Raw genomic sequence first — 12,222 nt, 5'->3', positions numbered from 1 at the left:
GGACTCAAGATCTAGAAAAGAGTTGCTCTTTCATCAGTACTGCTAGCCAAAGGACATGCACTATTTTACAAGACATAGATTTTCATGACTATTTGATTGTTAATAATGTTGATTCCATCTTTATAAGCTTACTCTAGATTTGAATAGCAGTCACTTGGAAAAACTGAAAATGGAAACCGGTATGAATTTTTAAATTTAGATTATATATGACAAGCTTCATTAATTATTTTGTTTAAAATGTGTGAAATATTTCCCTTTATTTCTTGTAGATGGCTGGATGCTCAGTGGTCTAGGTATCTAGTCGCAGAACCAGAAATTGGGAGTTTAATTCCTCACAGTGTGTCTTCTGAGTAGAGCCAGCCGGTGTGGCCTTTGCCAAGATGCATAGTCCCAAGGCACCTCCAGAACGATAAAGCTCTTTTAAGTACTCCATACCTAGAAAAATCTGGAAAGGATTGCCACAAATTGAAATCACTTTGATGACATGCTAATATGCTTACGCTTGGGCTTGTATGATTATTGTAATACATTGGATATATATTTTCTTAAATTATATAATTGACATAAATTATATGATTGAACGGTGAAGTGAGAGCAGAAATTTATATGGCTCAGATTTTAAAGAGAACCCACTTAGTTTGAACTTCTGGTTGTCAACTCAGTTTGAATAGAAATACAGCTATCCTTCAGCACCCACACTTCCTTGATTTCTACAAAGCAGCATTCCAATAAAGAAAAGTGTCCAGAAATATGCCCATTAGAGGAAAATGCTGACAAAAATGAATATGTTAGTAAAAATAACACACCAATGCATTTTGATGACAGAAAACTATTTTCAAAAATGTCCGTATTGAGAAAAACTGCGTACAGTTTAATGTTGCCTACAAAAAAGTATAAAAAAATTGCATACCTCTGTGAGGAAAAAAAGAAGATAATGAAAATCAGGGAAGCTTAATTTTTCTTAGGATTCAGCAGTGAAGTGCTTTGTGGCTCCTGGCAGCTTTTGTTTTTCATGCTGCTTTCAAACCCTCACCAGGAATCAGATAATAAACAGATGTAAAGATTCGCTTTTCCCAATGTGTTAAGTAATTCGTTGCATTTTCTCAGACTGTGGAACTTCCTTTCAAAGGAGGTTAGGCTAGATTTCCCTGCTCTCCTTTTACCAGCGGTCAGAACCATTTTTATTCAAAGAAGTATTTGGCCACTGACTGGTCTCTGAGGAAACCATTTTAATACTGGGTATTGCATTTCCTCTCCCTGACCCTATTCTGCTTTTAAGTCAGCTGTTTTAATTCACATCTCGTTTTTATGTAATAACTTTACTAATCGTGTTTTCATATTGCAACTTATTGGCTACAATCATGATGAAATTTTTGCATGCAGAATATTAGTCACACAAAAGTTTTGCACTGATTAGTGAGAAGCCTTGGTTGAGAAACGTTAGCGGAATTCTGCAAGTTGTGTTTATGACTGTTATCTGTTTTTATTCGTGTTGTGAACTTTCTTTGGGTGCTGCACTGGGAGAGAAGTGGAATATCATATAAAAAAGCAAATAAATGAAATAAAAAAAACAGGTTGGGAGAAACAGAGGACATTACTATAGAATATGACTTGGGTATATTGAGGGACGTGGTGGCACTGTGGGCTAAACCGCAGAAGCCTGTGCTGCAGGGTCAGAAGACCAAGCAGTCATAAGATCAAATCCACGCAACGGAGTGAGCGCTCGTCGCTTGTCCCAGCTCCCGCCAACCTAGCGGTTCGAAAGCATGCAAATGCAAGTAGATAGATAGGGACCACCTCGGTGGGAAGGTAACAGCGTTCCGTGTCTAAGTCGCACTGGCCATGTGACCACGGAAGATTGTCTTCGGACAAAACGCTGGCTCTATGGCTTGGAAACGGGGATGAGCACCACCCCCTAGTCAAACACGACTGGACAAAAATAGTCAAGGGGAACCTTTACCTTTACCTTATGACTTGGGTATAACAGATTCTTACTGATTGATTTGATGTGTTTGAAATGTGGTGCTTGAAGAAAGCTTTGTGAATACCCTGGACTGCAAGAAAGACAAACAAGTGGGTCTTAGATCAAATCAAGCCTGAACTCTGTCCTCTGAAGATGCCGGCCACAGAGACTGGTGAAATGTTAGAAAGAACAACCTTCAGAACATGGCCAAAGAGCCCGAAAACCCACAACAACCACAAGCCTGAACTATCTTGGAAGGCAAAGATGCTGAAGCTGAGGCTGTCCTACTCTGGGTACATCCTAAGAAGGCAGGATTCTCCGGAAAAGGTGAATAATGCTTGGAAAGATGGAAGGCAGCAGGAAAAGAGGAACACCCTAAATGAAATCACAGCCTTGAGTTTACAAGAGCTGAGCATGGGAATTGAAGACAGGACACCTTGGAGATTACTCATTCATATAGATATCATGGGTCAGAGGCAACTTGATGGCGCATAACAACAGCAGTACTACAGTATTAAATGGCCAAAATGCCCAAGGAATATATGAGCTACCATTAGTGCGGAATTTAGAACCTTTTCAGCATGTCAATATTGGAAATTACTTAGGATTTATCTCCTCCTGGCCTTACTTGCCAGCATTATGGCTACATTCCTAGGCTGAAGGAAGTATGGATTTAGAGGATTTCATCCCTTCCCTGCCTCTGTTTTGGCTCTTCTGTCATCAGATCTATGTTGGGAGAGCACTTCTGCCACTAGAACCCTCAGATGAGCTTGCAGAAGAGGGCTGGACTGACAGTGACAATATGTCATTCCTTCTGGCATAAAGAGATTGTGCCTCATCCTCACAACCCTATGACCAGCATATCTTCCTTCAAGCCTTTTTCCTGAAAGATTCTCTCTCCTTAGCATTTCTGTGAGCTGCTGGAAATGGGGAAGAATTCAATTTCAATTTTACAAGGAAAAAAAAACCCAGAAATTTTCAGATGTCTTTACATTTGGAATAGACAGAACTTTAGATTTTCTTTTGAAACCTAAACATTTAAATGCAAGAAAAGGCTGACTTGACAGGCTTTCACTCCCTATTATGCAGCAAAATGTTTCTTCAAACACTGAAAAGTTTTCTTTGTTCACTGTGATTGCTGTTTCTTTATCGTCAGTCACTCAACAGTTTATTTATTGATTTAAAATATTTCTATGCCACATTTCTCCCCAAAAGAAAAAAAATCTGCATTGAAGTAATATTCAAATTAGAGTTCATTATGTGTCATTATGTGTATTGATACATCACAACTTTGAAGGACATGATAAAAATGGAACTGTCTTATTTCACTTGCAAGTTCTTTACCTCTGCCTATCTGCCAAATGTTTAAATAGTAACATCTATCACAGTTTTTCTGTAATGTACAATACACCTAACTGAGCATTTCCTAGGTGTAGAAATGACTGGCAACAGCAAATTGTGTTACATGTCACCAGCCATTTTGATGGCATGACCAAATATCTATCAGAACTTTACTTGAAAAACATTCAACTGATGGTGGTAGTGGTGATGATGATGATGATTTACTCTGACCCAAAGCACTTTGCAAAACCATTCCCAGACGTGAAAGGCTCAGTGCATTAACCTTACTGGAAACGCCTGGCCGTCTGCCATCTGCTTTTACAGTACAAGCAATTGGTAGAATTGCTATAGTCATAGGAGTGCCTAAAATGAGACAAACAGACGAGACCATGTTATTTCCTACACATCTGCTTTGCCTTATGAAATGGGCCTTTCAAGAAGATTACAGAGAAGAAAATAAATGGAACTTTAGTGTTCACAGTTAATCTCTTGATGCACAGCATAGCAGACAGAGGTCAGAACCTCAGCAGCATGTATGAGTTTCTAGTCTTCATGTAGTTACTTTATTAACATTACTGATTTTTCACTACTACTGTGATATTTGCTTTCTTTTATTTAGGTACTTACTATCTCACTCTTCAGCACAGCAGTACCCACCTTTAAAGGTTCCAAAATTGCTAGGAATTCCCCTAGCCAGAAATTTTGGAACTGTTGCCAAGAAAAGTTCCTACAGGAGTTTTTAATCAGCATTAAGTACTAACAGGAGTTTTCAGTCAGCTCCATGTGGCCCTTGCCTCAGAGCTAAAAAGTTGTTGGGATGGGCTAAATGCCAGAGGAACTGCAAGGCATTATAAGATTGGTAGTCTCCCAGCCCATCCAGCTGCCTTTGTAAGTCCCATAACACCCTGCAGTTCCTCAGGAGCTTAACCTCTCTCAGCAGCTTCCCTGGTCTTCACAGCAACATCATGACTCCAAGAGAGGTCCTGACTGGAAATTCCTGTAAGTACTTGTGCCTGGTTAAAACCTCCTGTATGTATGTTAACATTTTGGCTACAGTTCTCAGAATTCTGGATGGGGGAATTCCTAGTGAATGTTGTGATATGTAGTCAAAAAGATAATCAAAGTCCCATGTCTGGTACTCACATAAAGGTTAACAATGAAAACAGCAATGACCCTGCAGGGATGGTTCCCTCATCTCCACTTCCTTCTATGACCAGAAACATGCCACACATGATAAAAAAAATAATCCCAAAGTACTTACTACATATGCTAATAGAAAGAAACTACAAAATCTGCACAAAGACTCAACAAGCAGTTTGGTAAACCAAATGAGATTAGCAAGGTCTGAGGCCTTGGAGGCTAAATTCTAGTTTTCACTGAGGGGTTGCATGGGGACGGGTGGGCATTTGATCAAACAGCCATTTTCTTAAGGGATACAGAAACAAATCCAGGGCTTGGGGCCAAAAACTGCTTTTCCTGAAGGCATATTTTGGCTAAATACCTAATTTTGCCCTTTTCAAAAAACCTTGAGAGATTCTGGTTGGCCTGGAAGCTACAAAAATGTTCCTGAGAGTCACATTTTGCCTAATCAGATAAAGTTACAGAAGCCCTGTCCTCCCACCATCCTTCTCTCACTGTTCAAATGCCACTGCAATTAAGTAAAGATAGTACCAACAATCCAGAAGTCACATTTTATGACCCTTGTTTGTTTTCTACAAACATCAGAAGCATCTGCATTTGTGAAAAGATGTCATGACATGAATATGGATATGTATGCTTGCTTTATCGACTACAAGAGAGCCTCTGAGAAAGTCCAACATAGCAACCTAAGAACCTTGTTGGTAAATAAGGATCTTGAGGGAGTTTTTGATAAACAAAGATCAAGAGATATTTGTATAATTGGAAACCTGTCCTCACAACACACAGCTGCATGGAAAACTGAAGATCAGATGACAAGGTGATTGACATACGCCTCTCCATCTCTCTAAGATGAATACTCTCACTACTGCTTTTCACTTGCTTCTAGGATAACATTTTTGAAAAATACTTGTGGGCATCAAATGATGGTATCATTGCCAATGGAGGGGTAATCTTTAAGAAACAAAATGCACAATATTATTAGCTGCCAGTTTAGATGGTCTACCAAAGTTATGCAATACAATGAAGTAGGCAATAAGCACAGTAAAAAACTAATAACTACTGATTGTTGTAATTCATAATTTGCAAGAAAATAAATGGGAACTGCACAAATTAGTATAACTTAAATGCTAAAAAAGACTGAAGGCTGGTTTGGCTATAGAAAACATCACTCTTTATCAAGATGTGAAACTTTGTGTGTAAAGAGTGCTAAAAAAATTAAGGTGTCCCAAAAACATATATCATGCTTTAAAAATTAGGTCTGAATTATGGTTTGCTAAAAGTCTAATTCAGAAACAAGGTCAATCAATGTACAGTATCAATGTCTTGCAAAAAAAATCTTCCATGGCGCGAAGTTGAACTTGTACACAATGATAAGGAAATGCAAAACAATTGAGGAGGAAAGATTCCTTGAGTCCTAAAGTGTGGATAGAATAAATTGGTACCTGACTGATTTAATTCACCAAGACTTTATGCCCACAGCATATTGCCTAAAAATGGTACCCAAACAACTTACTAGAGTATTTGTTCAGGAGCAGCATATTGCCTACCTGTTATAATGGTACCCAAACAACTTATTACAGTATTTGTTCAGGAGCAGGGATTTATTTACTCAAAGTAATAGCTGCTATCTTCTATAAGGGCAACTTGCCAACCTCCTAAGTTACAAGAGTCACTTTTTGCCATTCTGGTAAAAGTAATAGAGATTTCCACTGAAAAAAATTCTGAATGTTTGTAAGGATCAATAAATTACTACACCAACAAAATCCAGAAACTTATTTCACTTTTGCCACAGGTGGAAAGAAGTATAACTTGTTTTTTGACTATCCCTTTTTACCTCATAGAGTGTAATGATCCCATTTGTTTCATTTGGAGGCTTCCACTGAACATAGATCTTCTCTTCAAAGGGTCCTCCTTGAATGGACTCAAGGGGGACAGATCCAGGAACTAGGAAAAAATGAAGACAGTTACAAAATCCTCCCTTTGCCTTGCCCTAAATATCTTATGCTTTACAGTTACCACAGCATACATGGGGGGAAGAAGGGGATGTTCAGAAGTCCCCGGGTTTTCCTCTTATACTGTATAGGATATTAAGAACAGCCACATCTGCATTCCAGTAGGCCCTGTCTTATGGGTGTGAGTATAATCATTAAAGGCATCGGAGACAATGACAGTAATACTGGCAGAGCTGATGTGAACATGCTTTCAAGTCTGAAATGATCACCTGCTTTATTTCCAAAGCAGTAAAACTGGTCAGTAATCCGAGCTCATGAATAATTTTTGTGCTTTGAATTTGTGTCTGGCTTCACTTACTGGGCCACTGAGTTCAATTGAGGGATTTACAAATGTAATCAATATGTAGCCCTTATAACCATGGAACAATGGTTCCTGGTTTCACTCGGCAGCATCAAAGAAGGAAAACTGTCTTGTATAGCTTAAGTTGTTGTAAGGCATATTTGCTAAAAATTAGGAACCAAAAAGCTCTGGACAAATCTTCCTTTAAACATCAAACTCACCAAATGGAGTCATAATGCACCCCATTGCCTTGTGTTAAAAACTATTGAACAGATATGAAAAACACAATTTACAGTTGATCAGAGATTGGAAGGCGAGTTATCATAAGAAAACTAATTTTAAAAGTGAGATCAGCAAATTTCCTCTCCTCTGCCAAAACCTGTTCAGACCATTGGTGAACATGTCAAACTCAGTCTTGTTCAAGTTCTCATTTTTCAGCTGTTGAACTCATTCTATCCCAGTTTCATATGCGATTGTGAGTTAGCCACCCTCCTTTCTTTGATCCCACACAGAAATTTCTGTCCATTATGGTTCATAGTGTTCAAAATATGCACATTTTTACATCTGCATTATCCAAGTGCAGCTATTTTGGTGAACATTTTTCATTAATTAATGTGAACTTTCTCCAATGTTTTTAAATTGCTCTATGTGTGCAAGAGAAGCTGAACACATCATAAACTTGGAAGAGGACAGATTTCTAATTTCAAATTGCACTGAGGCCTGAATGCACATTTTGCTGTTCATTTAGTTCCAGCAAGTGAGATCTGGATAATCACATTGGCTGAAATGCTGTTGGCATAATTATGGCTGCAGAAGAACAATTATATCACCAGTATGGAGTCAACATTTGGTAATTAGAAACTTCCTACTTCTGTCCCACAGCTCTTCCAGCTCCTGTGCAATGCCTTTAATTCCATGGGAAACATGGCATGAAAGGAGGAAGCCTTACATTACCGAAAGTCACTGCTGTCAAACAAAGTTACTAGCAGGGGGAGATTTTCAGTAATTAAACACTTCTGTTTTTTTCTGTCCTGTGATTCCCACAACAGCTATGCAATTAAAGCTATAGGAAGGAAGAAGTATCTTAAAAAATATAAGAAAATTTTATTTACTAAAAGTTGCTCCCTACTGGTGAAACCACTCTTGCACAGGTATAATTTATGTAAGCATGAAGGAATGAATTTATTTATTATGGTCAGATAACCTGCTCATAATTTATGTAAGAGGATTTAAACCACTAAAATGAAAGCCCCACAAACTTCTCATGCATTCCTACACCTGATGCATGTTGACCCTACCAGAGCAGTGTAAGAAATTCTCCCCACAAAACTCTGAGGAACCAAATTTTGCCTTTGAAGGTGCATTATCTAGAACTTTTGTTTTTAAGTAACATATGTAGAGTTTGTACTTGCAAACAAACTTTAACTACAGTGTCATCTCATTGTGTGTGTATGTGTGCACACACTATGTACTGATTTTCATAATTGCAGTTTTCATTCATTTCTTACCATCTTCCTCAGTTTGAACCACCAGCTCCTCACTCTCCATTTTGCCTTCTGGGTTTGAAAGAGCCAGTCTAAGTCGAATAGTCATGAAGGGGCGCAGGCCTCGCAAAGTGTAGTGTGATGATGTTTGAATCAGTTCATCTGCCTCATACTTCTGCTGGTTGAATACATACTGGTAATGGACTGTCAGATTATAGCTGTGGCAACGGGTCACTGCATAACCAAAGGGTTCCCACTGCAAAGTCAACTGTCGAGATCGGATGTCAACAACCTCCACGTTCTGGGGACCATGCACTGGATCTGTGGACCAAACACATGATTCTTTAGATACTCTGAATCCTTTCAGGCCAATTTTCAATTAAAAATCCTTCTATTACATCACTAGAGTAACTATTACTTGTATATCTATGTACTTCAGAAAAACAGGTACTTTGGTCATGTAGGCGGTTAAAATATAGGAAAGAAAATGTGAAGGAATCACAGAGTAGGGTAGCTTGCTTCCGAAGGTAAGCTCTGGGTCAACGAATGGTCAGTTATTTAGTTTATCATTACATTCTTCTACCACAAAAGATGCCACTTGGATTTCTCCCTCAAGCACCTCTGAGAGTCTTGTGGACTCTCAGAGAATGCTTTAATTTATACCAGAAATGGATATAAGCTTCACCATCCTATAAAGGTTTCTACAACAATGCGTTTTGAACAAAGTCACTATGAATATTTTTAATGAATATGCAATCTGCATGTTGGCTTATTTTCTTAGAGTGATCTAAATCTTTTCTGCAGATATTTTGCTCTGGTGGACTTCCTTCTATCTTAATGTTATTGATCTATATGAGGAAGGGTGAAACCAATTGTTGGTCTCAGCCAGACCACTGAATCAAGGAAATCAACATAAATGTCCTTTTCATTAAGTGGTCCTTTTCTAGTTGGAAGTAACAATTGGTTTTGCTGCTTTTTTACAACATAACAATCTTATAATTTCCCAAGCAACTGAGAAAATTCGAAAATAAAACATTTCTGAGAAAAAGCTCACAAGAAGTTCAAAGTAATGTAGATTCTCCATTTGTACAATTAAAGGAGAAGAAAGAGGCTGCCCCTCTCAATTAGAGATGGATTTTTGGAAGAATGAATGAATGGTTGGTTAGTTAGTTAGTTAGTTAGTTATAAACTATTTTTATCCCACCTTTCTCCTTGAAAAGGACCCAAGACAGCTTACAACAGTGAAAGACAATATTTAAATGGTTGTTATAGGTTTTCAGGCTGTTTGGCCATGTTCTGCAGGTTTTTCTTCCTAACATTTCACCAGTCTCTGTGGCCGGCATCTTCAGAGGACAGGAGTTAAAACATAATTCTAACTCCTGTCCTCTGAAGATGCCGGTCACAGAGACTAGCAAAACCTTAGGAAGAAAAATCTCCACAACATGGCAAAACAGCTTAAAAAACCTACAACAACCATCAGATCCCGGCCGTGAAAGCCTTCAAGAATATAATATTTAAAACTGAAAACAATGTGTATACAACGGTAATTAAAATCATTAAAAGACAATATTTAAAATAAGAACAATGAGTATAAGGAGGCAGATGACATCATTTAATAATAATAATAATAATTTATTGTCATTGTAAGTATATACACATACAACGAAATTCACAGACACCCAGAGACCAGACACATGCACACACATAAAATTCCCAAACACTCCCCACCCACTAAAAGTCCCCCACTAAAAATACAAACATCTACACCGCAGGCCAAGTTACACAGTCCAACTAATTATTCACTACTGGTGGTCTTTAAGCTCATTATTAATTGCAATTATAGCTCTGGGATAAAAACTATTGAGAAAACGTGTGGTCCGAGTCTTAATTGTTCTATATCTTCTGCCAGATGGTAACAGTTCAAAAAAGTTATAAGCAGGATGGGAAGAGTCTCTCAGGATGCTATGTGATTTCCTTAGACAGCGGGATGTGAAGATGTCATCCAGGGTTGGTAGCTGGAGCCCGATGATATTCTGGGCAATTTTAATGGTTCTCTGTAGAGCTTTTTTGTCCGCTACAGAGCTACTCCCAAACCATGCCAGAATGCCATAGGTTAGGACACTCTCAATGGTGCTACGATAGTATGACAGAAGCAAATGCTGAGATAAATTTAACTTGCCGAGCATTCTCAGGAAATACAGCCTCTTCTGTGCCTTCTTCATTAGCATGTTGGCATTTATAGTCCATGAGAGGTCCTCTGAGATGTAAGTACCCAGAAATTTAAAACTACCAACTCTCTCCACTTCCTCACCGTTTATGTACAGTGGTAAATGTACATATCTCTTCCTCCTAAAATCAATTATGAGTTCTTTAGTTTTTTTGATGTTAAGTGTGAGATGATTTTCTTTACACCAAAGTATCAACCTTTGTACTTCCTTTCTATAAGCAGACTCATTGTTCTTATTTATGAGCCCCACCACTGTCGTATCATCCGCAAATTTAATAATTGCATTGGTGTTATACAGTGGGGTGCAATCATGTGTGTACAGGGAATAGAGGAAGGGACTTAGCACACAGCCCTGGGGAGCTCCTGTACTTAGTACCAGGGTAGAAGAATGGTGAGATCCCATCCTTACTGACTGTGGCCTATCTGTCAGAAAATCCTTTATCCACATGCATATCTCCTGAGGTAATCCCAGGTTGATCATTTTAAAAAACAACCTATTTGGTAGAATGGTATTAAAAGCAGAGCTATAATCCACAAACAACAGCCTCGCATAAGTTCCCTGATGTTCTAAGTGGCTCAATACAGTATGGAGTACAATGGACACAGCATCATCAGTAGATCTATTTTTCCTGTATGCAAATTGCCATGGGTCCAAAGAAGGTGGAAGACTAGCCTTAATGTAATCCAGCACCAATCTCTCAAAACATTTCATAACAACAGATGTTAAAGCTACTGGTCTGTAATCATTGAGAGATACCACAGCTGACTGCTTGGGGACTGGCACTATAATAGATGTCTTCAGGCAAGTGGGGACTGAACACTGCAACAAGGATAGATTGAAAATATCCGTAAAAACTCCAGCTAATTCTGCAGCACAGCCCCTAATAACTCGTCCCATGATTCCATCTGGTCCAGCTGCCTTTCGAACATTAATATTCTGGAAAGCGCGTCTCACATCTGAAATCTGCAGTACTAGTGGTTGTCTGTTGATGGTAGATTCTAGTGATGTATTATAGACAGTAGGTGCTGGAATAATGGTTGTTCCTGTTTCCACCTCAAAACGGCTGAAAAATTGATTTAACTGCTCAGCCAAAAAATCACTGCTGCTACACAGACTGTTTTTGTTACTCTGACCAGTGATTTGTCTTAGGCCGTGCCACACTCGGCGAGTGTCAGAACTTTCAAGGTGTTGTTCAATTCTCTGGCTGTACATAGCTTTGGCATCCTTAATGCCCCTTTTCAGTTTAGCTCTAGCCTCTCTGTACTGTAGTTCATCACCAGAATGAAAAGCAGCATTTCTGGTTTTTAATAAAAGGCGCACTTCTCTATTTAGCCAAGGCTTGTTATTAGAAAACACTCGTACTTGTCTGGTAGTAGTAACAACATTGATGCAGCTTTTGATATAAAACAGTACTGTTGAGGCATAAGTATCAACATTGTCCTCCTCAAACAGTGCCCAATCAGTGCTCCTAAAGCAATCTTGAAGTTGCTCAGATGCATCCACTGGCCACACTTGTATTTCTCTAATTGATGGTCTGATTCTTTTAACAAGAGGTCTGTATGATGGAATCAAAAAAAGAGATATATGATCTGACTGTCCCAAGCTAGGCAATGGCTTCGTCTTATATCCATGTATGATGTTACTATATACCTGATCCAAGGTATTTTCCCCTCTAGTGGGACAGTCCACATACTGATAAAAGTTAGGGAGGACGGTCTTTAAATTGGCTTGATTGAAATCACCTGCTACCACCAGCACTCCATCTGGGTAGGCC

The 12,222-nt window shown here is 38.7% G+C and overlaps 1 protein-coding gene across 39 annotated transcripts in view; it reads right to left on the bottom strand.

Annotated features, from left to right (window-relative positions):
* Positions 1-12,222, bottom strand: part of PTPRT (protein tyrosine phosphatase receptor type T) — a 716,634-nt gene that overhangs the window by 234,061 nt on the left and 470,351 nt on the right. For all 39 annotated transcript variants that reach the window (XM_078393145.1, XM_078393157.1, XM_078393154.1 and 36 more), the window contains 2 exons: positions 8,245-8,541; positions 6,279-6,388 (listed from right to left, as the gene is read on the bottom strand). In XM_078393145.1, coding sequence (XP_078249271.1) covers positions 6,279-6,388; positions 8,245-8,541 — 407 coding nt within the window. The remainder of the gene's footprint in view (positions 1-6,278; positions 6,389-8,244; positions 8,542-12,222) is intronic.

The sequence above is a fragment of the Pogona vitticeps genome, chromosome 4, assembly GCF_051106095.1.
Source record: "Pogona vitticeps strain Pit_001003342236 chromosome 4, PviZW2.1, whole genome shotgun sequence".
Taxonomy (NCBI): domain Eukaryota; kingdom Metazoa; phylum Chordata; class Lepidosauria; order Squamata; family Agamidae; genus Pogona; species Pogona vitticeps.
This window is presented reverse-complemented; position numbering and strand designations above follow the sequence as displayed.